The 27812-nt window shown below is 42.0% G+C and overlaps 1 protein-coding gene across 4 annotated transcripts in view; it reads right to left on the reverse strand.

The window, feature by feature from the left end:
* The window catches only part of Slc39a11 (solute carrier family 39 member 11), a 261761-nt gene that overhangs the window by 104962 nt on the left and 128987 nt on the right, over positions 1-27812 (reverse strand). For all 4 annotated transcript variants that reach the window (XM_090350203.1, XM_090350202.1, XM_090350204.1 and 1 more), the window contains exon 6: positions 789-956. In XM_090350203.1, coding sequence (XP_090206329.1) covers positions 789-956 — 168 coding nt within the window. The remainder of the gene's footprint in view (positions 1-788; positions 957-27812) is intronic.

The following is a 27812-nucleotide window of genomic DNA, read 5'->3' on the forward strand; positions in this document are numbered from 1 at the left end:
GAACCAGAACAAATCATGTTAAGTGAAGTAAACCAAGCTCAGAGAGACAAACAGAATGTGGTCTCTTTGATGTGTGAAAATTAGACCTAAAATACACTGGAACATGATAAATTATTCAGGTTTCTAGATACTCAGATACAATGAAATCAAAAGAAGATACTCTTAAGAGAGAAACACAAAGGCATCATGCCTAAGTGCTTCTTCATATTTATATAAAATAATATACATGTCAAAAGGAACTCCAAGATATGAAAACAAGAGATCTTTTTTTACTTTTTAAATTTTTATTTTTTTGATGATTCTGTCTTTTTTCCCCTTATATACAGTGCATTCAAGTGTACATCTTCAGAAGTTTGAGAGAAAAAGGATGAAAAATACATAAGTGGAACTCACTGGACACTAATAAAAGTAAACCATACAACTAATGGGTGGAACAGAGGGAGGGACTGGGAGAGAGGGAAGAAACAAAAGACACTGTAGGAAAGGAAATGTACTCATTTTCTGACTTGTAACTGTAATCCGTCTGTACATCACCTCAAACACAGCAATCATGAAATCATACTGCACAAAATTTGGTACCAAATATCTAAAGAGGAGAACTCCTGGGTAGAAATCTCAATGAGTAGGCCAAAGCATGAGTCAAGAACAGTTTCTATCCCAATCTCCACTCCCTTTCAAAACCTCCATGTTGCCACTGTCCACACCCTTTCCAGGAGATGATGACAAGCTGTCTGACAAGTGGTTTTACCTGCAAGTAGGTAGCTGAGAGCTCAGTGTGAAGACCTTACCTGGTACATTGTGGATGGTGATGGCCAGGATGAGCAGAGCAATTCTCCTCCAGCTGCCAGTACCGGGCTGTACCACGCTGCCTGGAGGTGACATCAGGGGAGCAGGACCCTCTGAAAGGCCAGCCGCCAACTTCCTCCTCTGGTATGCCTCGCCATTTTCACTCTTATCTAAACAAAGAAAAAGCAGGAAAGAGGCTTTGAGAATGTGCATGCTGGAGACCTGGACAAGCAGCAGCAGCAGGAAAGCTTTTTGCGTGTAGGTGCCACAAGTGGGGCTTGAACTCAGGGTCTTATGTATTTCCTTAGCTTTTGCTGCTCAAGACTGGAGCTCTGTCACTTAGTCTATACCTCTACTTCTGGCTTTTTGCTAGGTAAATGGAGACAGTCTCTCTGATTTGTCTTAGACTAGCTTTGAACTGTGATCCTCAGGTTGAGTATCTAGGATTACATGTGGACCTACCAATGCCCAGAGACAGGAAAGCTGTCAAGATCCCAAATGCCCAGACCAGGTAACCTTCTGACTATTTGTTCATACATCACTGCAGTCATTCAGCAAACGTCCATTGCATAGACGTTCACCATCCTCGCCACCCACCTGCCACTCCATGGTGCCATGTGCATGATAGTCCTTGACCCAAGAGGCCCAGGCAGCTGGCCTCACCTCAAGCGCTCACTGTGTACCCCAAACCCCATCAGTGAATCTCCAGGAGGACATGCTTTTAGACTACTTCTTCATATTCTAAACAATATCACTGTGTATTTGTTCATGCAAATCAAGAAAATATAGCTTGAAGAGTGAGGAAAGTACTACAGGACAGGTGGACGTTGTCCTCCCTAAATCCCAATGTTACCTCCCACTGTAGGCTGCATCTCTGTGGTCCTGGCTAGAGGGCATAGCTCATTAAGAGAGCCTAGACCCAGTATGTCTAAGGCTCAGGTTCCATCTCAAGCAGAGAAAAGAAAAGCAGGAGGAAAGGAAGAAGACAGAGAGGAGAAGGGAGGAGGAAGGAAGGGAGAAAAGTAAGAGAGGAGGAAATAAGAGGGAGGCTTGTACATTTTACATTGACAATGTCTGATGACAATTTCTAGCTCCAGAGGCTGGTCAGAACCTGCTCTGAACGGCCTGAAGTCTTGAGACTTGAGCTGGGAAGTGGAGTACTGCTGCAGTGAGGTGGGGGGGGGGGGTGCTCAGGTTTTTCCTGGACCAGTGATAATCGCTACTGGCTCCTTCTGAGCATGCACACCGGGCCTGAATCTATTCCTGTGCAGATTGTATAATTTAAGAGAACACAGAGAGGAAGGCATAAATTCCTTCATATGTAAAGGGCAGGAAATGCACACTCTCAAACAAGCACTTATTTTCCCCAAGGTCAGCAGTGTCTGACCCTGAAGCCCTTCAGGTACCTATCAGAAAAACCCAGGCCAGTAGGTATATAAGCAGAGCCAGTCCAGGCGGGATGTCACAGAAATGTGAGGAGACCTGAAGAGTTAATAAATGAGGCTGAGATAAGCATTGGGCACCAACGTGTGAAAACTCAGAGATCTCCCCTAGTGGTAAACCAAGGGGGGCAAACTCCTGTCGCACTAATTAAAGTTAAATAAGCCAACATTTGGTAATAGTCACTAATGAGTCCACAATAAGAGAGATTAGTCCAAATAAATCAATTCAGAGGCATCCGGAGCAACCAATCTTCCAGCCTCTTCTGCTAAGGCTGGTTACCAAGGGAAACATGGATGCATTGGCAAAAGGATGGCCCAGGAATAAGAGCCACCGCAAGTGTGCTATGGAATGGGCCTGTGCCAGTAGAATGATAAGGATCTCAAGAGATTTCCTGAAATGGGAAAGGCTGTGGCATTTTCAAAAATGGGTTTGGCACAGAAGAGTAGCAAGCACATTTATGATGACATGGTCAAGGTCAAATCCAGAAGTGGACACAGCCATCAGTGAGACTGGCTGATTCAAGGTGACCTTAAGAACTTATCCCTAATGCTTTTCTTTTATATATAATATATATATATATATATATATTTATTGTAATTAATAAAAGGGTTGCATGATATTTGCCAGATAGAAGGTGCATTAATTCACATACATTGATACCCTTTCACATGTCTTGGTCCCCATTACCCTCCCCTTCACGCCACCCCATCTTGGTTTTCCTCCCTTCCCTGTCCAATTTCAAATAACCAAATACATATAAATCCAGTATATCAGATAACAAAGTGAGATACTGTAACAACATGAGATAACCAAGGGACAGCAAAAGAGATGAGAGATAACCTAGTACATTAAGGACAACAATCATTCATTATATGGCTTTTGTTTTAATATCCTAGAGATCTTTTCAATTAGCTTCATACTATATGGCCTTATGTATCAAGGTTTTGCTCTATTGCAGATCTCTGCTAGTAGAGCCCAAGATTTCTACTGATTATGACAAATGAGGGAAACCATTGACTCTAAGATTCCACCTCACTCCAGTTAGAATGGCCAGGATCAGGAAAACAAATAACAACAGATGCTGGAGGGGATGTGGCCAGGAGGGATCACTACTACACTGTTGGTGGGAGTGCAAACTCGTTCAACCACTATGGAAAGCAGTATGGCAGTGCTTCAAAAGGCTAAACATAGAGCTCCCCTATGACCCAGAAATTCCACTACTTGGCATCTACCCAACCATCCAGAAACTAGGGCATACTAAATCCACTACCACAACAATGTTCATTGCAACATTATTCACCATAGCAAAATATGGAACCAACCTAGATGTCCCTCAGTTATGAGTGGATCAACAAGTTGTGGTATTTGTACACAATGGAATTCTATGCTGCTGTCAGAAAAAAACGACATCGCCCCATTTGTTAGGAAATGGAAAGTCTTAGAAAAAATCATATTAAGTGAAGTAAGCCTAATGCTTTTCAAACCTTCCAAAAGGTCTAGGAAGGGTTGACTCCATCTCCTTTTATAAATGAGAAAATTAAAGAACAGAGAGGTAGAGTCACTTTACCAAGGGCTACACTGTTGCCCGTCCATGGTGATCAGAGTCTACAGAAGTGCTCTAAGAGGCCACTCTGTCATCTAGAGCCTTCTGGTTGAGTGGAAATGAGGTAAGTGGAGTAAAGAAGTGTTTGGGTCTTCACTGGATTCACTGCTGAGCTAAAGTCCTATGTGAAAGTGGCTAACATAGTTAGAAGGTTACAAAGAGGGTTATAGGTTGACTGCATGGCACAGAATAGAGAGAGGTGGAGTCTCATGTTTTCCACTCCCACCTGTAGGTCGATCTGAAGACACTGTATAGAAGTAATCTCTGAGATAGCTCTAAGTAGAAAAAAAAATTGTAAGTGCAGGGTTATAATGCTTCTAAGGAAGTAGAAAGAATTTGTTGCCCATTGTTAGAACCACTGTGTGTGTGCGTGTGTGTGTTTCCTTTAGAATCAAACATCTAGGAATTCACACAAAGAAGGGTCTTTGCCCACCCCACCCCATCCTTCCTGGAGAGGCACTACAAGGCTACATATGTAAGTGACACTGCAGAACCAAGAAGTCGCCAGTTCCCTCTTCCCATAGAGCCACCCCCTTATCCTAGTTTCCTTCTTCCTCCCCCAAGTAGAATTGTTTTCCCAGCACAGCAGAAGATACCTTGCCTGACCAGCCTGAGCCTAGGCCCTTCTGCAGGGGTACAGCTTGGCAGAAATACCACAAGCCCCAAGGTCCTCTCTTCCTGGGCTCTAAACCATCCTCAAATCATTTCTGAAAGCACAATGAAGCCACTATCCCCACTCTAGGAAAAAAAATGCACAGATGGTTAGGAGTCCTTATGGATTCAAGAGATCACCTTGGGAAGTAAATGCCAAGCTAACCTTCACTTTCACGGCCCATTGCCCTGGCTGCATGAGGACACCCAATGGAATGCCTGTGGTGCCTGGCACGAGGATGGGGTAAGTCTAATGAGCCCCCTCTCAGACCTCTGATGAATTCAGCAGTGCTAATTAACAGATCACCAGTCACAAGAGAGCTTGAATAATACCCCCAAGATATCACTGCAGATGACGTGACTGGATTAGCACCAGCAGGCAAATTCTCATCTGCCAAGAACAGCCAACTTCAAGTCCCTGGAGGAGGAAGAGATTCTTTCTAGGCCTGCTACAAAACATAAGATGAAAAGTAGCCAACAATGCAGTATCTGTATAGAAATCATACACATGAAAAATCAAAAGGCAAGAAGGTGGGTGATTCACTTAGTTATATTTTTCCTTTGTCTTGTTTTCCAGACAACCAACTCAGTCTGCTCACTAAGAATTGGTTTTAAGCCAGATACAGTAGCCCATATCTGTAATCCCAGCTATTCAGAAGGCTGAGATGGGGAGGATGGAGGTTCAATGAATGTTGAACAAAAAGTTTGCTACCCATTTCAACCAATAAAAAGCTAGATGTAGGTCAGAAGTGTGACCTACTGGTAAAGTGTTTGCCTAGCATGCATGAAGCACTAGGTTTGATTCCTCAGTACCATATATACAGAAAATGCTGAAAGTGGTACTGTGCCTCAAGTGGCAGAGCATTAGCCTTGATAAAGGCTAAGGACAGTACCCAGGCCTTGAGTTCAAGCCCCAGGATTAGCAAAAAACAAAACAAAAACAAAACAAAAAACCTGGATGTGATAGTTTGTATTTGTCATGCTATATGGGAAGCATAAATGAGAGGATCAAAGTCTAGGATGTCCCAGGAAAAAGGCAAGAACCTACTTAAAAAATAACAACAACAACATAACAAAAGGATTGGAGGCACAGCTCAAGTGGTGGACTGGTGCTTAGCAAGTACCAGTCCCTGAGTTCAAACCTTAGTATGACTAAAAGTTTTGAATTTGATTCTGACTCTCTAATCATATATGGGATTAGAATGCCTTCCCTCGTATGATTAATGTTGAATATGACTATGGAATCATTATACGTGTTTGGCAACAACCTGTACCTAGAGAAACCAAGCTGTATAGGGACTGGGTCTCCCCAGTCACATGGGAACTCAAGGTGGAGCCAGGGAAATTCTGTTCATCCTGGTAGAAAACCCTCAACCTAGGGAAATAATGTGTCTAACAGCAAATAAACCATCTAGAGTTCTCATGCCATTTCCCTTTGGTTGAGCTCTAAACATACATGTAATTTTAAAAGAGATTTTCAAAGAAAAATAAGAGGTCCTACCACATATTATATGATTGCTTTCCTTTTGTCCCTGGCCCTTGCCAGGGTCACATACACTGATACTGTAAAGTGGGTGCAGTGTGGTGGTCACGAGCCCTGTCTTGGAGCAAGAGCTCCATCAGTCAATCTTTAATCAGAAGGCTACATATGAGCAAATGTTAGCTCTGTGCCTCAGTTTCCTTGCTGTGAAATGGGCTTCACTAGCCACGTCTACTTAATAAGGCTGTACTGAGAACTAGAGAATATGGAAACCCTTGGCACAATGCCAGGCTCATAGAAAGCACAATTCATGTTGTAGTTTTAAATTCTAGTTTCCTTTAAACTATTAAAGTAGTAGGCTAGGAACATGGTTTGGTGGTAGAGTGCTTGTCTAGCACGCATGAAGCCCTGTGTTCAATTTGTCATTACCACATAAACAGAAAATGCTGGAAATGGCACTGTGGCTCAAATGGTAGAGTGCTAGCCTTAAGCAAAAGAAGCTCAGAGATAGTGCCTAGGTCCTGAGTTCAAGACCTAGGACTGGCCCAACACATAAATAATAAAATAAAATAAAAGCTATATAAGTATTTAAAAAAATTTAAAACTCTTTGACTGTCATTTTTAACTATGATGGAGCTTTTGTATTTAGCTCTGTATCTATGAGGTGCTAAACCATTTCTGGTTTTATTCAACTGTAGTTTTGGGCTGCGTTTTTTTTTCCTTCCCCACATGCACAGTATCCAACTCTTGCCACATGGGGGCATACTATTTCTGCTCCCTCCCACAAAAAAGGGGCACCCACTCTGAAAAATGGCTCCTGCATAATATTCTGGACCGTGAATCATGGCACCCCAGGAAAGGGAAGCTCAGCACATGAGGAAGGGTTCTTTCTATGAGAAGAACAACTATCACACAAACATCCTTAAGTCTTTTGAGCCCTTGGTTGTCACTAACTGCTGGCTAAAAGTTGGTTTCCTAAAACTGAATACCAGTGGAGCTGTAGTCTGTGTGCACCTTACAAATGCAAAGCCAAGTCTATGAGTTTAAAGATCAACAAGAGAAACTTCCCTTATTTTCTTTCTTTCACTCTTCCCCCTTTGCACTGCCTCTTCAAATAAATTTTGGCCCAATGAGCAAGCTCCAGGACTTCTTTCCAGGAAAGCCTGAAGTGTGATCCTCCATTTTCTTTTGTGAGAAACACAAAAAGTTGATGCCACAGTATCCTGATCAACATCCTTGTTCTTGGTCAAAAGAGAATAAATGTGCCCAGTGCCAGTGGCACATATCTATAATCCTAGCTATTCAGGAGGCTGAGATCTGAGGATGGCAATTCAAAGCTAGCCCAGGCCTGAAAGTCCATGAGACTTTTATCTCCAATTAATCACCAGAAAACCATAAGTGGCGTTGTGGCTCAACGTGGTAGAGTGGTAGCCTTGAGCTAAAGAGCGCAGAGACAGCTCCCAGGCCCAGAGTTCAAGCCCCATAACCACCACCACCAACAACAATGAGTATAAATACACACTAAAACAAACACAGAAAACTCAGCCACCCAGGATCTTACCACTTCAAAAGCAATACTAGTTAAGAGGTTGGTGTGTTTCCTTCCATACTTTCTCCTCTTAAAAATAATATGAGGGCTGGGAGTTTGGTCTAGTGGTAGAGTGCTTGCCTCGCATGCACGAAGACCCAGGTTTAATTCCTTGGTACCACATACATAGAAAAAAAGCCAGAAGTGGTGCTGAGGCTCAAGTGGTAGAGCTCTAACCTTGAGAAAGCTCAAGGACAGTGCTCAGGCCCTGAGCTCAAGCCCAGACCTGGCAAGACAAAGCAAAGAAAAAAAAAACACAAAACAACAACAACAAAAACCCATTATGAACATTTCTTCATCTGATTAAATATCCTTTTAGGAATTTAAGACAGATAAATGTTTTATCTACATTCTCACAGCATCAGATATTCAGGCTGCTTCTAAACTGTTTTCTAATAAATATTCCTGCCAACACTTTAGATTTGTACAAACTATCAGAAATTTCAACCAAGTTCCCTGAAGTTGAGCTGTTGATCAGAAAGATTTAGTACATGTATCTAATCACCTTCCAGGAAGGCAGTGTCATTCACACGCACACACAGACGCAGTCTGGCACAAATACTCAGAGCAGCAATCTGAAGTTCTCAATGACCAGTTTTCCAGCTAGCCCTGGGTATTCTCATGTAGAAATAAATTCATTTATTGATATTTCTTAGACTAAAGTGAAGCTGAACATTTTCCAGAATTTCAGGCATATATCAATTGGCAAAACTGCCCTTGGCCCAAATGAAGCCTTTTTTAAGTAATGACCATATGATTAGTTAATTCCTTACAGATGGGCAATTTTCCTGTGATCCATTTAAGTTTGGCAGTGACTAATGAATCCTAGCTAGAACAGCAGGTATTATTACACATCAGACAGATGTGGTCAACTAGGCGTTTAGCCTCAATTCATTTATTTTTTTAGTTTTTATTATTCCTTTTTGAGATTTTTCAAGACCATATAGTGTCTTATTTTCAAGTGTTACCTCTTTTTTCATGATGTTCTATGGTGAAGTCCTGAAAGCTCATTTTCTCTCTCAATACTGAAGTGTTTCAAAAGCAGAGAAGGTAGGAGGGCATCTTTCACATGCCCAGTCCTCTTCCTGTCCCCTTCAGCATTGGGATCCTTCTAAGCAACCTGGTCATTTAATAAATAGTGCCCAGGAAAGAAAAGAATCTTTGGTACCCTGCTAGTGATGACAAGTGGAGAAAATAAAAAGATGCCCATTTTATATGAATTTCAGTTTAAAAAATGTTATCATATACAAGTGTATACCCAATACAGCATAAGCTAAACTAATGCCAATAAATAATCACTTTTTTCAGATAGAACTACATATACTGTATTTTATCTAACACCTGGGCTATACCCAGTCCAAAGCTTGAATATTACAATCATTACAGACAAGAGGGGAGATAGGCACACTAATCATACTCTAATCCAAAAGAGGTACAGTCTTCGGGGAGAGGGGTATGCACAGCACTGGAGCTAGCATTCTACCTCTTGAGTCACACTTCTACTTCCAGCTTTTTGCTGATTAACTGGAAATAAGAGTCCCATGGATTTGTCTGCTTGGGGTGGCTCTAAACTATGATCTTCAGGTTTCAGTCTCCTGAGTATCCTGGATTACAGGCGTGAGCCACCAGTGCACAGGAAAGAGTTACCCTCTTGCACCTGCCTAAACACTGCTTTGAATGCATAGCAAGGGCCATGCAGTGAATGCCCTGTGCTGCAAAAAACTTCTTGGGAAACCAACGAAACTTCAAGGGAAGATAACTGATATATTTATTGTGCTTAGTTACTGACCTTTAGGCATAGAGACATCTGGAGCTTGAGAAATACAATCATAAACTTATTTACAACCTTCCTAACTCTAATGGCTATTTCCATTTATCACTCTAACAACCACAAACCACATGATTATTAAAGGTTCAGAAGCAGCCTGGGTAAGGAAGCTTATTTGATTTCCTTGTCTTCTCAGTCAGTACATGCTTGTCCAGGCATCAAAAGTCATCCAAGCCTTACCTTGGATGCTTATGAATAAGCAACTGCTCAGCAACCACACAGTTACAAATAGATCTGCATAATTGAGGAAAATTAAATGTACATCAGATGGCTGCACTGTTAGCTAAAGTTTTGCTCATCCATTAAGCCACCACCCACTAAAATGTTCCTCATTTCAACTAGCAAGGTAAAGTAATTTCTCCTCTCAGGCAGTAGAGGCAAAATGCCCAATAATATTAACAATCCATCTACCAGGTTGGTTCCAAGGAACAATTGACTACATCTTATGAACTAAAACTGCCATCTAAAAAGTAAGTATGGAGCCAGGCGGGGGTGGAGGGAGAAGGGTGGCATAGTTGTAAAGTGCTTGCCTAGCATACCTGAAGACCTGAGTTCTATTCCTCGGTACCACATACATAGAAAGAGCTGGAAGTGGTGCTGTGGCTCAAGTGGTAGAGCTCTAACCTTGAGAAAGCCCAAGGACAGTGCTCAGGCCCTGAGTTCAAGCCCAGGAAGGACTGGCAGAAAAAAGAAACAATAAGTATGGATGGGATCCTGAGCTGTGTTTTCTTCCTAGCCCACCCTGACTGTATATTTCATATTGCTGAATAATCTTGGGAGAAAGGACATTCTGGAGATCACCTATGCTTGTGAGAGCTTTACAAAGGATTCTTAATCTCCCTAAGAGAATGGGAGCCCTTCACTTAATTCTCAGTTATAAATTACCAAGCCCAAGAGGAGATTCACAAAATGTCTACTTCAAAGATGACAAGCATTGTTCATACCAGCTAAATGTAATTCATCTCACTCCTCAATAAAGTGATTCTGCTCTGCCATCCTCTCCACTTCTGAAAACAACCTAGATTCTGCATCTCCACACGTGGTATAAAGCCTATCCATTTTGACATTAGAGCAGAAGCTGGGAAAATGCCCATTCCTGGGCCCCACCCTGGAACAAGTAACTCAGAACTTTCCCACAAGAATTAGGATTTGATGTGTACCAGCCATACCCCCAATACTCAGCCTAAGATAATGAAAACTGGCACTTTCATCTGTCCAAATGCAACTCAGTCCAATTGCTTGCTTGGTGGTATCTAAATCTCTCTGTCCACTGTGCTGCCCAATGAGGTGGCAGGGACACACCAACTCCTAGCTGCATCTGGGCCCCCAGGGATGCAGATAATGTTTTTCTAAACACACAGAGGGAAGGCAAAGGAATTTAAAATTATAAAGTTAAAAAAATAACAAAAAAAACCCACTCAACTGTAATACAAAAAAAAACCCATGGTTTTTTTTTAACATCTCATTTTTAGAGGAGGATAAATATTCTTAAAAGGAAACAGGAAATGTGATCACCATAGGGAACCAAAAGAAAATAAATTCTCCAAACCAAAAGAGAGAGAGAGAGAGAGAGAGGGGGGGGGGGTGAGGGAGGGAGAGGGAGGGAGAGGGAGAGGGAGAGGGAGAGGGAGGGAGAGAGAGAGAGAGAGAGAGAGAGAGAGAGAGAGAGAGAGAGAGAGAGAGAGAGAGAGAGGGAGGGAGGGAGGGAGGGAGGGAGGGAGGGAGGGAGGGAGGAAGGAAGGAAGGAAGGAAGGAAGGAAGGAAGGAAGGAAGGAAGGAAGGAAGAGAGGAAGGAAGAGAGGAAGGAAGAGAGGAAGGAAGAGAGGAAGGAAGGAAGGAAGGAAGGAAGGAAGGAAGGAAGGAAGGAAGGAAGGTACTAATGATTTTCTATAAGCTTCAATAAAAACCAGACTATGTCTTCTGCCCAGGGTTACACAAATAAAAAGGAAAATGCAGTACTAAAAGGTTTAAGTGACATTGTAATCCCACTGACATTTCTTGGTTCAAGGGGTTTCCTGTATATTAGGTTGTAAATGATGAAGATAACAGCAAAGAAAAAAGGACAAGTTTGTGTCCAAAGACATGAACTTCTTGTCTTTGTTATAAAAAGGCTAGGTTTGCTAGGCACTAGTGGCTCACACCTATAATCCTAAATACTTAGGAGGCTGCAATCTGAGGATCATGGTTCTAGGCAGATGAATCTGAGACTCTTATTTCCAATTAACCAGCAGAAAGCCAGAAATAGAAGTGTATGTAGCTCAAGGCACCAGCATTGAGTGAAAAAGCTAAAGGATGGTGCCCAGGCCCTAAGTTCAAGGCCCAGTACAAAATTGTAGCCTGGAGACCGATATTGGAAAGCAGGATTTCCTGCTCCAAGACAAACATTCCTGCTGCCTTCTCTGGCACCTCTCTGCCCAGTGTTGGATGCTAAGTACCTCCTCCTTTTAGTGTTAGCACCATTGGTATGTTGGAACAGTGTTCCCACCTGCTATGAAGTCCACCCAACTGGCCAAGCCAAGAGGATGTCCTAAAAGAGCCCCAAAAAGACAATATCTGGAAGTGCAACGTCTGTCCTACAGGCAGATTTTGCCTTCCACTGAGACTCACAAGATGGAAAGAGGGAAGTGGTTCCCAGACAAGCCAAGGGATTTTGGAAGGAAGGAAAGAGAGAAGGAAGTCGAGAGAAAACAACCATCAAAGGGGAGACTTATTGATGCCCTAAGGTATCTGTGACTTCAATTCAGCCACTTATATTAACTTTATCCAGATCTCTTCCATTTGCAAAGACAGTATTAGTTAAATAGAACCCATGACATAGAATTCTGGGACCAGGGCTATCTCCAAGTTCCTGAGGGAAAACCCCAGGAAAGGGGGCCATCTGGACAGGGGCGAGCTGCTTCCATAAAGGAGGTGCTAGATGAAGTATTTTCTGATCACAGAAAAAATCTTGTGCTTTAGAGAAAATTTAGGAAATTCTAATAAGCATAAAGAAAAACTAAAAGTTATTCTATATCCAGCAGTGACCAACTTTCAGTGTTTATTTTGGATATGCGTTTAGGCAAAACACACATACATATTCATGTACATATACACATACACGAACATATATATGAACACACACACACCATTTTTCAATCTGGACTTTGAAACAAGATTTTATACCATGGCAAAATATAAACATAATTCAGATCATTAAATATTCCCCTGTGTCAGTGTTTATGATTCAAATTTCCTTTAACTACAAAACATAAAAGCTCAAGAGGAGAAAAATACACAATTTCCAGTAGTCAAACAGAGAACCAAAAATGTTACATTTTTGTCTGGAAAAAAATTAAAAAGTTGTGTGTTCACTGTCCCAAGTATTTCAAAGTCAGGCACAACCAACCACCTTCCAGCCCTCTACTGAGCTGTGCTGCTTAGAACAATAAAAGCTAGCAGGACTGGAATTATAAATCGCCACTTAAAAACTGGCCAAATGGTGTTTGAAATTAAAAGGACCAATACATCTTCTTCTGAAACATCTGTGGCTAAACGTAACCTTGATGAACGATTTCCCCACTCTGAATGGCATATTAGAAGGAACACATGTATGTGGGGGAGGAGGGATCTCGTTACAGCTTGATTTTTCATGATATTTAACAGTCTTCAAGTGCACCATTTATCAGCTATCTCTCTGGAGGGAAACAGCCTTTCATACCCATAAGTACCTGAGGAGAAAGGCTAGAGTCTTGTTTTTCTTCTGCACAGGTGTCCAAAGAGCCTTGCTCAGTGCCTGGCACAGAGCAGGTATTTGAATATCTATGGCACATCTCATGAAAGGCAAAGGCTGAGCTTCCCAAACTACACAAACACACATACGCATGCATACACACAGAGAACATTCTGTTCTTACTTTTGGGGGACTTTATGAATTTTTTTAAGGTTAAGAGGCTCATCCCACAATATCTTGTCTTATTGCCAGGCCAACATTTATTTACCCCACAGCTCGTTACATGTACATACAGGTCAAGTCATAAACTTTTTTGGTGAAAATCCAGAGTAAAATATCTGTCTTTGTGTGTCATTCTATCTCTTGCATTTACTCCACTATGCCTCCTAGCACAAACATACCCACAGAGAAGAGGTAAAGGAGTCAACAGCTCTGTGTATCAAAAAAAAAAATAGGTGGCAGGCCTGATATGGCTCATAAATTGTACTTTACTGACCTCTGAAACAGTCTTAAAAGCAGGACTTCTAAGATCACTTAAGGCTGCGGGCATAGTTCAAGCCATAGAACACTTGCTTAGCAAGCATCAAGCCCTGAGTTCAAACTCCAGTACCAACCAAGAAAAGATTGCTTTGAGAGTCATATCTTTTGATCAGCAATAGAATTCCTCCAAAGTCCCTTTGCCTCCAAGGAACTCAACTGTCTAACCAAGGATGGTCACTCCATAAAGGTCAGAGGCCGTAGCAATTTCCTGGCAGGAATGAAGGTCAGAAGGGCCTGGTGTATTCTCTCCCAGTGTGCAACAGGTAGGTACCCTTGCATCCTTCAGACAGAGAAGCAGCTCAGGGTCAGGAGGATGTGCTATGCAGGGAAAGTGAATCCCGGTGGCTGTTCATAAGTTGATTAGGCTCCTACCTAAACAGCAAAGACTTCCCAGATAAGGAGCAATTAGAATATCACTGAGATGTAAATATTTTATACATTATGTAAATGATGCTAATTGTGTCTAAAGGTTTGTTTACTCAAAGTTAAATATTCTCTTGCAATATTTTCATGTTATTGATGCAATCACGAAATAAGTCAAATAGTGCAAAGGTAAACTTCAGCATAGTCACTCACCTACACTGTTATTTATGGGAACAAAACCAAAACATAAGCAAGCTAAGTGCTGGTGGCTCACTCCTGTCATCCTAGCTATTCAGGAGACTGAAATCTGAGGATCAAGGCTAGAATCCAGCCTGTGAGATTCTTTGCTCCAATTAACTACCAAAAAGCTGGAAGTAGAGTTGTGTGGTTCAAGAGGTAAAGCACCAGTCTTAAATGAGAAAAGCTAACGGATTGTACTCAGGCCAAGTTCAAACCCCAGTATCCACACAAAGAAAAAAAAAGGCACAAAAGTATAGCTCTGACAGCCTCAGCCTGAGTCACAGATTCACTGACTTTTTAATTGGAAAACAATAATTGAACCTATTTATTAGGTCTAGGGCACCATCCATCATCCATTTCCCTACTTCCCCACATTCATGTCCAAAGCCCACCACTTTCTGGTCATACATGTCTACAGGTATCATTTGAAACTTGCATTCCTCAGTTTCCTTACTTGCTAAATGGGGACAATAATATCAACCAGACTTGTGGAGAGTGAAAAGAGCAGGTAAGGGACGTCTGACAAGCAAGCAGCCACAGACATAGATGTGTGGCATCCATAATGAATTTATTACCTTTATAAACATGGAAGAGGCAAAAAAAATAACTCATACACCTGGGACATCTAGTCTGTTTCTAACTTAAATCTGTCTGCGGTGGAGACAGAAAACAAAAAACCACATCCTAATTGGATTTGGTACACAATTCTTAGGTACCATCAAATCCCAGGTCTTCCACATTGGCAGAGTAGTTGCCTATAACATGAACACATTTTAAGATTCCACAATCATGTTGACATTTTCAACTTTCAGACAGATTACCTGCTGCTAAGGATAATAACGACTTTCCATCAATGAAGGGAGGAGGGGGGGTGCCCTTTAAGATGCTTTCACTTCCTTTGGAATACAAAGTAACTTTCCCTTTTCCTTTCTTTTTAAAATAGTAGATTTATTCTTCTAATGTGGCTGATATAGAGTAAAAGGTAGTCAGGTAGACAGGTTTCTACTTCCTAAAAACAAAAATGCCTGAGTTACAGGTAAAATTAGAAAGCAGATAATAAAATAGATTGATAGCATTCCTGGGCATGGGTTTATTTCACATAAGTACATTACAATGGTTGCTTACTATACACCACAGACTACAGTAGGTAGGGAGACAGACAAACACAGACACAAACACAGACACAGACATACACACACACACACACACACACACACACACACACACACACACACTAGATAATAGTCACAGATGCATAGGTACATAGATGCATGCATACAGAAACGTAGAATGATATATATATACACAAATTCATATATAAATACATGTAAAACATAAGTATATATAACCTTTGAAACATTTATATAAATTTCAACTTGAAATGGAAATAGAGTGGGTTCATGAAATAGCACTGACAGCTATCTGCTGGAAAGATTGGGTGCCACTCTGTGGTCCCTAGACTGGTCCATGAATACAGGTAAGAAGAGAAACGGTCTGGAAAGGAAGAAATGTATACAGCTCCAGTAAAGGAAATGCAACTTGCTCTATTTTCCCAGAGCTGGGGGGCTGCTTCAATGTCAAAGGGTGGCTGTCTATCCATCCTACTCAATGGGTGCAATGCCAATATCATAACCCAGAGAGGGCACTACTGAGCTACCAGGGATGCGGCAAGAGGGAGGCAGGATTCTGGAGCCTTCTGCTCTGAGTCTAGCAGTGGGTTAAGAGAGCTGAGAGCTAGACGTAAAAGTTATCTGTACTGACCTGAGGTTTCCTGGGAGCTAAGAGAGCAAAGAAAGGGGGGGGGGGACTGGTATTGAGAGAGCAGGAAATAAAAGAAATTAGAAATCAAATGGAGTGGGACTTAGTGAAATTACTGCAGGGACAAAGGAGGCTGTCCTGATGTTCCATGGTGGACTATGCCTGGTGAAGCCATTAGATTTAATGGGGCGAGGAGAAGCACACGTTCTCAAACTGTTCCTACTTAGACAGGAACCACAAGGTACATGCCAAGAACTGCTTTGTTCTTAATGGAACACAAATGCTCTCTGGCAAAGCTTTAGATGGAAAGGCAATGCAGCTGGGGAGACCTCAGTCTTCTTCAAGCTTCAGCCAAAAACAGAATGTCTTGCTGAAAGGCAGGCCTTGAATGGGAGAACTCCAGGTGTTGACTGGATGGGCAGTGACCATGGAATTATGTAAAGAAGGTCCACAGAGCAGGAAGGCAGACAGCAGCAGTCCCCAACCCATCTGTAACTCTGATCATATATGAGAGGCAGGAGGTAGAGCCACGGGTGTATTTTGACAGCCGTTGACAAGTTGTAGCTGGAAGACAGGAGATTCTATTGAGCTCAAGCCGGGCTGAGGGTCTAAGTGGTTATCAAGCTCAAGTATGCAATAAAATAAATGAAAAAAAATCCTAAACAAACTACTCAGGGAATTCAAGCAAAGGGCAGATTGTGTTGGAGTCCTTGGTACACCCAGACAGTGTTCTTGAGTCTCTGAGTGTGAAGAAACTCGAGGGGTACCATAAAAAGAGAAGGCAATGGAACCCACTAAGAATGGACTTACATGTCAGGCACTGGTGACTCACACCAGGAATTCTACTGGGGAGGCAAAGACTGGGAGGACTGTAGTTGGAGACTAGCCTAGGCAGAAACCAACAGCTGGGCATTTTGATGTTTTCAACAGTCTGACATCAGGAGGGTTGTGATTTCGTGCAGAAGTCTGACATCAAAAGAACTATAGTTTTATGTCAGCCCAAGAGGAAAATATGCAAGAGATGCCATCTCACCAGGAGAAAAAAAAAGGCTTGGCATCGACATAAACTATCATGCCAACTACAATGATACAATGAGAAGTGTACACAGGTTAAGATATGCCTGAGCAAAAAACAGGACATGGTCTCAAAATTAACCAGGCTCGAAGAGGGTGAGAGTGGCAAGAGTGATGGCTCAAGTAGTAAAGTATCAGTCTAGCAAGCATGAAGCCCTGAATTATAACCCTAGCTCAAGCAAAAGAAAATTAGACTCACCAGCTGACCTCCCAAGCGCTCAGACCCTTGCCAACTGTTTACTGTTAATCATCACTGGAGGAGGATCTCAATATCTAACCTGACTCACTTTACAACTAATGGACACACCATTTCCTGCCCAATCATGTGTCTGCTTGTGTATTCTCCAAGTGTGATGGATTCCATGACATCCCCATTTACCAAATCAGGCACAGCAGATGACAGGAAGATCTGTCAGTGCAAAAGTATATGATGGAACCCATTCTGAGAGGTGTCCTCAGCCCCAATCACATTGGGAGGGAGACCAGTGTCAAATCAGACAGGGCTGCCTGCCACATGCTCCCAAAGTCATTAGTGAGAATGCTCACCTGCCACCCTCATGTCTGTCCCACAGTATGCCACGGCAGCCTCTCATCTGTGGAAAGCCAGGTCCTGGCTCCATGGATCATGTGGACTTCCCACGCCAGAGGCAGGGGACAGGACAGGTGTCAGGGCACAGTATGGTGTACCTGTTGCCGTGGCAACTAGGACCAACTAGGGATGAGGAAGAAGGTGCTTTGCTTAATTGAAATCCAGGCAACATGGGAACACAAACCTCAAGGAACTTAATGCCTAATTACATTTTTCTCCTGCTTCCTCTTCCCCTCTTTTCCTTCATGTAACTCAGTGATTTGAAACTTCTCTCTTCTTTCCTCCCAGAAGAAACACTTTCAGACATGCACTGTTTAAAAAGCCCAGCCCCAAAGCACACTCTGGCACCAACCAACGCCCCCCTGCAAGGAATAGCCTATCCATCTCAAAGGAAATCTTTTTTTAAAAAATTATTATTTCATCAGATAGTTATTGCCAAAACTGGGGCTTAAACTCAGGACCTGAGTTCTGCCTTCCCCCGCCCCCCCAAAGCTGATGCTCTATCATTTGACCTACACCTCCACTTACAGCTTTTTGTTTTTATTGCTGTTATTTTGGGTAGTTAATAGGAAATACAAGTCTCACAAATTTTTCTGCCCAGGCTGGCTTTGAATTTCAATCCTCCTAAATAGCTAAGATTACAGGCATAAGCCATGGAGCTGCACCAGGCAAATTCTTTTGAATTTTTTCCCCAATGTCATTGATTGGGATCAAATCCAAGGTCTTGGCACAGGACTGGGATATGGTCTACCACATTCTGCTTGCCAAGGTTCCTAGGAACTCACCAACATCAGCACTGTATCACCTCGCTTCTTTTCTCTGGCCCCAGAGAAAACATACATACATACATCCTCTTGCTTGTACATGACTGAGAATGCCTGGACAGCTTTGAAAAGAAGATTCCTGACCCCATTCTAAGAGCATTGGTTTCTATAGGACAGAGACAGGACCAAAGTACTTCAGGGAATTCTGGCTTAAAACATCAAGACTCAGGCTTGAGCCATAAGCACCCAGTTAGTGATTTTTTTTTAAATTTTTTTGGTGGTACTGGAGAGGAGGGGGAGAGAGAAAGTTTAACTCAGGGTCTATGCTTACTAGTCATCTATCATCACTTGAACTATAGCCTGAGTCTCTTTCATCTTTGTCATTTATTGTTTTTGTTTTTTTGGCTATACTAAGACTTGAACTCGGGGCGTCACACTTGCTGAGTCACACTTTTAGTCCTTTCAGCACAAGGAAGGGCCTTGCTATCTGCCTGGATGTGCACCTAGGTCTATGCCATCTTATTTTTTTGCATTTCCTTTTGTAACTCAGATCACCAGTGAATGCCACATGGTTGAAAAAGGATCTCAAGAAGGATCCTCAAGAAAGGATCTTGAGGCCTGGGTTGGCCTCAACCTGAGATTGTTATGATCTTAGTCTCTCAGTGGCTAAGATACTAGGAGTGAACCATGAGCACTTGGTTTGTCTTCGTTATATGGTTTTGAATAGAGCATCTCTTGCCAGGAGTGGCCTGTGAGCCAACTATTTACACTTCCTTTATGGCTGCCATCACAACAGCTTTTATTGGTGGAGATGGGGTCTTACCTACTTTTGCTCCGAATGGCCTCGAACTGTGATACTCTAGACTTCTGCTCATGAGTACAGACATAAGCCACCCTTAACAACAATTCAGAACACAATAGCCTGGCCTTTAACACAATTCAGAACCCAACAGACACACGTGGAAAATATAGCCTGGCATCCTTCTATTTGTCTACCACATTGCAAAATGGGACAGGAAAGCAAACACAACTATAATACTGAAGGATCTACTCATGAACTCACAACTTAAAAACTTAGGCTTTATCCCCAAATCCTCTCATTAAGACCCTATCAGAAGACCTAACCTGCACTCACAGTATTGGTGACTATGAACAATCATTTGCACTTTTATTACCAATAGTATTTTATTACCAATGAAATGTCAAGTTAAAGTCTTCAAAAGAGATAAGGCTCCAGCAAATTATGTTGACAAATAGCCTGTTGTCTGGACAAACAGCAGGTACACAAGACCCTGCAAATGATAGAAGATGAGGCCCAGAGACAGTTCTACAGATTTAAATTTTTACAACAGAGGCATCTGTTGCTAGCACGATTAAAGACAAATATATGCCCAAAGCTCTTTCCACACACACTTAGAAATGATGAATGAACAAGCAAAGACTATTTAAATTCAGGTAAGAGTTTGTAATAAAGGAAGAAAATGAATGATGGGGAAAGGAAAGTAAAACCTCAAATACCACAACAGGCTTAAAGGTTGCATTTTCTTGAACAAGGAACCCAGTCATGTGAGAATGGCTGTTAGTGTCCTCAGGGATCCAAGATGAGGACTTGGGCAGAAAGAGACAGAAGGTAATACTCTACAAAGGTAAGACTTAGAAAACATTGTCATTCACTATGCATTCAGGTGAAATGGAGTACATAGCAGCAGAGACAAAGGGAGGATCACACATTTCTGCCTAAATTTCTGACTACATACATTTTGGTTGAAAGTTCAAACTCTTGGGGCTGCACCTTGCATCCTCTGAGGGCTTAGCTTCACTTGCCATGTAGGTTATGAAAATTCCAACTGAGTGTCATTCTAAATATTTATCTGCAGGCTAACATGACTCTAAAAGGATCTTACAGAAATAAATGCAAGATTCAGGACTATGGAGACTATTATGGGACAAAACACAGACAGGAAAGAAGGGGTGATAGGAAGAAGCTATGAAGCCTGGGCAAGGTAATGCTGCATGGATGAGATGGAACAGATGCTTGGAGTAGCAAGCAGAGAAAAACATGACCTTTATACAACAGACCTGTCATTTAAAACATAATGTATAACAGGCCTAATCTGATTAAAGATCTGAAAAAATAAACCCAAACTGTAAAAAAAGGACTATATGCAGCAAAGGTAGACATACAAAAAAAGAAACTAATCTGAGCTGGGCACTGGCGGCACATGCCTATACTCCTAGCTACTCAGGAGGCTGAGATCTGAGGAGCAGAGTTCAAAGCCAGCCTGGGCAGAAAAGTCCCTGTGAGATTCTTATCTACAATAAACCACTCCAAAACTGAAAGTGGAGCTATGGCTCAAAGTGGTAGAGGGCTAGCCTTGAGTAAAAGAGCTTATGAACAGTGCCCAGACCAAGTTCAAGCCCCACTACTACCACTACCATTACCACTACCACCACCATCACCAAAAACAACTACTCTCCCTTGGTTCCATGAGCTCCTCAAACCTGTGTAATAGTAGTAGTAGTAGTAGTAGTAGTAGTAGTAGTAGTAGTAGTAATAGTAGTATCAGCTGCATTTTCATTATTATTTCATGTAAGGAGTTGTACTAAAGAGTTCCAATCCCATACATCAGTATGATGTGTTGGATCAGTATGGCATCTTGATCAATGCCATAAATTTCCTAAGTGACAAGAGAAATAAAGGAGTCATCACTGACTCTTAAGAAGTCCTTTTTAAACAAACCTGAGTTAAATGTGAAAACTGAGTCTGAAAAGCCCTAAAGGTTGGAAAGAGGCCCTGATAGTCAGGGGAGCCATCATGAGAGTAGAGGGTTGAGTCCTTCAGCCCCGCACTCAGCTTGAGCTCCAGGGGGAGGGAGGGGCTGTGGGTAGAGCTGATCAATGATTTAATCAAGTATGTCCCATAATAAAGCCAACATAAAACCCCAACAGGACAGAGTTCAGGCTAAAAGAGGCCCTGGGAGAGGGAACATGCCTCTTTCTTATACTTTGCCAAAATTATCTCTTCCTGTCACTACACCTGATCAGATCGCCTTGTAATAAACATACCACCTAAGCTGTTCATTTTCCCGAGGTTTGAGAGCCGTTCTAATAAATGGTCAAATCTGAAGAGGGCCTATAGGAAGTTGTGCTTTTGGTTTGAAGCATCGGCAGGGGCATTGGAAGTGGGAACAGACCTGTGGGGCTGAGCCCTGGCTTCGGCAATCTCCAGGGAGATGGAGGTCCATTACAGGAGGCCGAGACGGTATTGATAGAAAATGGAGAGAATTTCTAGGTATGAGAAAACGCCACATATTTCATTAGCGAAGTTTTCTTCATTAAGCGAGAGTACAGAATACTCCTTCTGGGTCACCAGGATGACAGGCACACACAGGTTGGTTGTAATGGATGCTCCTGAGTTTGTATGCCTGATTTCCCTGCTCTTGATCTCTACCGTTAAAGTAGCCAGGATTACAGGTTGAGCCACCATGCCTGGCCTGAAAGAAATAGCCAGTGGCCAAATGTTTTCTAAAAAGGACTTCCTTGGTCCCAAAGTCAAAGTGCAAAAAGAGCAGAGGAAGTATGTTATTAAGTCCTGTTCAAACACACTACTATTGAAGCCATGGCCACAGAAACTGACAGTAGCCTACAGCACCTTTTCACTTTCCCTGCATCCACAACCAGAAGATAAACACTAGACCTTTGTCAGTCACACAATGAATATGGGTCCTTAATTGTAAAGGGGACTAAGAAAAAAAAAGTTCTACTTGGATTAGATAAAACCTAATTGACTCTCCTCTTACCACAAGATTCCAAAAAATCGTTATTCATCAATAGGCAGCACCCTGTTTTCTTTGGACCATTGTAAGCCACAAGTTATACCAAGAAATTCTGGAGTATGTGAGGGATGTGCTTCTGAAAGGAATGCTAGGAAAGGCTTCATGATCAATTTCCAGTCTAATTGCCTATCTCTTGCCTTAGCTTAGAGAACAACCATAATACAGGGATCTTTGAACAGTAATTCACAAGGCAAAATGACTGGTGGCTTTGTAATATAGCCCCATTTTCCCAATTCCTTTGAAGGACGGGAAATTAGCCCCTCAGGCACAGTGACTTTTACTCTGGTAGGTGTTGCATTAAAATAGGCAAAAGAGGGGAAAGAGGGCCAGACATTGCCTTTGCAATCAGTCTGTGATTTTCCATTGAAACTCACCAATTATTCATGAAAGGCAATCAAGGTGAGGGAAAAATATGAAGCTGGGTTAAGACAGAAAAATTTTCCTGGTACAGGGATTTTTGTCACTGCTTGATGCCTTATTGAAAGTGCTTTAGACACGATTCAAGGTCACATGGGGGGGGTTCTGAGTACTGAACAAGCATGCATGATTCCAGCTTCGTGGTGGGCCCAACTTTCACATTTGGGTGAGTGGCTAGACATGCCCTTGTCTTCATTTTCAAAATGGCACCAGAGATGTCTCCGTTCCCAAACCAGGGAAGTACTTGGGTTGTTGATTCTGTCACAACTGCATGTCACTTTCTGCTGTTACTGTAAGAAGATGTCCTGGAGCTTCACTTCTCTTAGGGAATACAGGGGGTGGGAGGGGGGCATGTTGGACCAGTGTGATATTTTCTTTAAGAAAATAAAGCAGGTTCCCAGCAACAGGGACTCCTTGCTGTCTGTACTTGCTCCAACTCTTCTGGGCCTTTGTCCCTGATTTTCCCTTGTGGTCTCTTCCTTCAGACACTCCCATCCATCTGTACAGCTGGCTGCCTCCTGTTCTTCATTCAGGCCTCCTTCATGTGCCATGTGTTCAATGAACAACTTCTTTCTTCCTTCCTTTCTTTTTTTTTTTTTTTGGCCAGTCCTGGGGTTTGAACTCAAGGCTAGAGCTCTACCACTTGGGCCACAGCACCATTTCTGGCTTCTTCTATGTATGTGGTACTAAGAAATCGAATCCAGGTCTTTGTGCATGCTAGGCAAGCACTCTACCACTAGGCCAAACTCCCAGCCCTCAGTGAACAATTTCAATATCCCATTAAACACGTCCACACTAGCCTCAACAGTAGAGAGCCCGCCTAGCAAACATGATGCCCTGAGTTTGAGTCACAGTATTAATAAAAAATGTACTATTTTTGAAGAATCAAACAAGGTGTCAATACTTCACATCCCTTTCCTGCTATATTTAGGGAAACTCTGAGAAGTGCTCTCTTCATCAGCAAGTAATTAATTCCACACTGGACACCCACTAGGCATCTTCCTATTCAATCTCCCTTGAGACAGCTTCACCTGTGGGAGATCCATAAGTAAGATTCAGCCAGAGGTAGCTGGGAAACCAGTATAGACTAAGAGACTGGGCCTCTCTGCAATCTTAGCAGTGACTCAGGTTTAGTAATCCTCAAGGTTCAAGATTCAGTATGTATCTACTATAGCCACATATACAGAGAACAAGGTGTCATTTCAAGTGGTTTATAGCCAGGCATGATGGCTCAACCCTGTAATCTCAGCTACTCAAGAATTAGAGATCAAGAAGATGAGATTTCAAAGCCAAACTGAGCAAAAATCTGAGATCCCCCCCATCTCAACCAATAAAAGCTGGGTGTGGTGAGAGGTTTGTACCTGTCAATCCAAGTATATGAAGATACATAGGAAGATCTTGGTTCAGGCCAGCCTAGGCATAAACACAAAGCCTTATTTTAAAAAATAGCTAAAGCAAAATGGGCTGAGGTGTGTGGCTCCAGTGCCAGAGATCCTGCCTAGTAAGAACAAAGCCCTAAGTTTAAACCCTGGTATCACCACAAAAGGAAAAAGCAATGTGGTAGTTCATGCCTTTCAGTGTCTCTCTTTCTTCCAGTTTTACAAAAGTTCTGAGAGCTTGCTATAAATACTTCTTGTTACCCAGTACCTATGTCACATTTTAGTGCATGTTATAAAATGTAGGAATCTTTAAAAGTAGTAATAATGGAAATAAACTACATTTTCCTCAGGCAATTATCACAAAGAGAGAATAAAACTCCAAAATCAATAACCTGTTTTGCAATGCATGGACAGGAGATGATAAGGTACTGAGTTCTCTTCAGCTTCTACATATTCCCAGCAATCTGATGGAGAATGCCAGCCACCCCCACCACATCATTCCCCAGGCTCCTGCTGTATCAGCCAGGTGGAAAGCAGAGTAAAGAAGATAACTACCCAGCATAGCATCTTTAAATCTCCCAGAACACTCCAGGAAAGGAAACAGATCATGTAATGTTTAACTAGAACTCAGTAGTCACAAGTAGCTGGCATGGGAGGAAGGGAGAGAGGTGTTCCACCCACTAAGCTGCTCAAATGCTAATGAAGCATGAATAATTTCGTCCAATCAGAAAGAACTTCCTAACTTCAAAGACATGGGTATTGACTTAACCCAGTAATATCTACCTTCACAATTAATCCTCAAGCACTTTGACTATGGTCTCTCTTCCTAACCAAATATATTGTTTCACTCAGGGGTTTGTTTTATTGGCATTGTCCGTTTGCTTTTTCACTCAGAGATGTTATCCTACCACATGAGGCACTTCTGGCTTTCTGATGGCTAAATGGAGATAACAGTCTTACAAACTGTCTTGTCTGGGTTGGCTTGAAACTGAGATCCTTAGATCTCAGTCTCCTGAGTAGCTAAGAGTAAAAGCAGAAGCCACATATGCCCAGGCTTCATTTGGTTTTAAATTTTTAATTTTTTCTCTGCCAGTCCTGGGGCTTGAACTCAGGACCTGAGCACTGTCTTTGGACTTTCTCAAGGCTAGCACTCTACCACTTAAGCCACAGTACCACTTCTGGCTTTTTTTTTCTTGAGCTCAGGGTCTAAGCACTGTCCTTGGGTTTTCTCAGAGCCAGAGCTCTACCATCTGAGCCACAGCACCACTTCGCCTTTTTTCTATGTATGTGGTACTGAGGAATCAAACCCAGGTCTTCATGCATGCTAGGTAAGCACTCTACCACTAAGCCAAACTCCCAGCTCTGGTTTTAAATTAAAAAAAAATAGTTTATAACATTTTCAAGTATACAAAAGAGCTGCCAAGACCAGCAGAGAGCTCCCCTACTCCTCTCTTACAGGTCCCCCTTCGGAGGGCAGTTTCCATTGCTTTACATCTGTCAGCACAGAGCCAACCTTGGATGCATTTCTATCAGCTCAGAGTCACAGCTCATTTGCATTTTTACCAGTCTTTCTGAATGTCCGGGGCCCCATGCAGAATCCCATATTATACATAGTGACCACATCTCTTTAGTTCTTCTGGGCTGTGGTACTTTTGAGTTTTGATGACCCTGATGATTCTGACAAACACTAGTCAGGTAAGTAATAGGATGTTAATTTTTTTCTGATTTTTTTAAAATCATGATTAGATGAAGGATTTGGGCTTGGGGAAGCAAACCACAAGAGTAAAGTACTCTCTCATCCCTTTTAATTTCCTCAATCCTCGGGTCGCAGCCTTCGTAATAGGTAGGATTACAGGTGTGAGCCACCAGTACCTGGCAACTGGGACATCTCTGTACGCATTTGTCTCTTCTCTCCATTTATTACTTATCTAGACATTTACCTGTATCCGTATAAACTCATGAGTATTTATGGGTATTGGTTATAATCCAATACTGTATTATTAACTTTGTTGCTTAAACCATTCCACTGGGAGCTCTTTGTTGGGTAGCACCTGTTAAATTACATTTTAATAACCTAGCCGGAGTGGGAAATTAAGAAATGGGGTGTTTTTTTGTTCTCCTAGAAGAGCCTTCCATCATACAATAAAGGTGATAACTTTTTAAAAAAAGATTAATTAGGTCTCTACTGGTCCTAATGCTCGTATGTTATTAGTTTCATGATAATCCCTGCAAGATGTAACTAACTATGCATATATACCCTAGGCCTCAGGTCCTGAGCAGGGGACAGCAGACCCTATACAGTACACACCTACACACATGTTCAGAAAAATCTCACAAAGGGAAGCCAATTCATGAGATATATTAGCTATGCTGCTCATACATCTCTAGAATTGAAAAAGTCCCCAAGATCAACCCTTTCTCATCTTTTCTACATGCACCTGCAAAATGACAGAATAGTCTCTGAATTCAGAGACCCTCAGGCCTTCATTTACAGTCTTTAGCTAAGAACATAAGAGAGGAGGAACTGCCATTGAATAAAAGCCTTCATGTGTCTGGAAGAATCTGAGACATATTTTAGTGCCATGAGCTATTTCTCCCAACAGTGTTATGTAGATAAATCAGAGAACAAAATGGCTCGTAGACCCTGATTCTTTCCTAGAGCTCAGTTCTCAACAGTACAAGGAACACAGAGCTCCTGTGCTGAGCGCATGGCTTCACCCTAGAACAGCCTCTCCAAGCCAATGGGAGCAAAGCCCATCTGACACTAGATACCTGGACATAACAGCAGTGGAAGTTCTGGGGAATGGAGGGGTGAGGAGGCTCTTTTTAATGACTCATTTTCTTCTAAACTTCATTGTGTTTGCCTTCTCTGGACATAAGAGTGTTTGTTTGTAGCCTTTTTTCATAATGAATTTGTTCTAACTGCTCTTAGCATCTTAAGTGGTCTGTCCTGTTGCTCCTTCAATTTCTATTTGGAAGTCACATTAAAGATGTTACAGGTCAGTGTCTAAGTAGTTTTCTCATTTATTGGAGAGAAGTGATTCTAAGGCTGAAAAACAAATTCCATCCCATTTATCAAAGGTTCCTGCTTTGAATTATCTCTGTTTCCAGATGATGAAAAGAGGCCAGAATCTACCAGAAAATTCTTAGGTCTAATAAACATTTTCTGGTAAGAAGCAGGATACAAAAGTCAGTAGCTTTTGTAAGTACTAAAAACTGATTCTGAGAAAAAAAAGAAAGAAAGAACTCCATTCACAAGTATTTTTTTAAATGCCAGGAAGCTGAGCTCTATGGATCACAATTCAAAGTCAGTCCAGGCAGCAAAGTCTGTGAGACTCTTATCTTCAGTAAACCACCAAAAAAAAAAAAAAAAAAAAAAAAACAGAAGTAGAACTATGGTAGAGTACACTTAACCTTGAGCAAATAGCAGCTCAGAGGCAGTGGCGGGGCGGGGGGGGGCAGCGCCATCCATAGGAATAGAGGAATAGATTTAAACAAAGAGATTATTACAATGAAAACCATAAAAAACTGAAGAAAGAAACTGAGTAAAACAGAAGATGGAAAGGACTTCCAAGTTCATAAAGTAATGTGAAGACAGCAATGGTCTTAGGTCTTATGACTGAAAGCAATCTACAAATTCAGTGCAATCTCAATATAAATTCCAATGACATGCTTCATACAAGTAGAAAAACAGTCCTAATACCTGGCTTATTGTACCTCAGAGCCAAAGTACAAGAAATTCATGGTATTTGCACAAAACAGAC

The sequence above is a fragment of the Megascapheus bottae genome, chromosome 17, assembly GCF_031878675.1.
Source record: "Megascapheus bottae isolate mThoBot1 chromosome 17, mThoBot2.hap1, whole genome shotgun sequence".
NCBI classification, from domain to species: domain Eukaryota; kingdom Metazoa; phylum Chordata; class Mammalia; order Rodentia; family Geomyidae; genus Megascapheus; species Megascapheus bottae.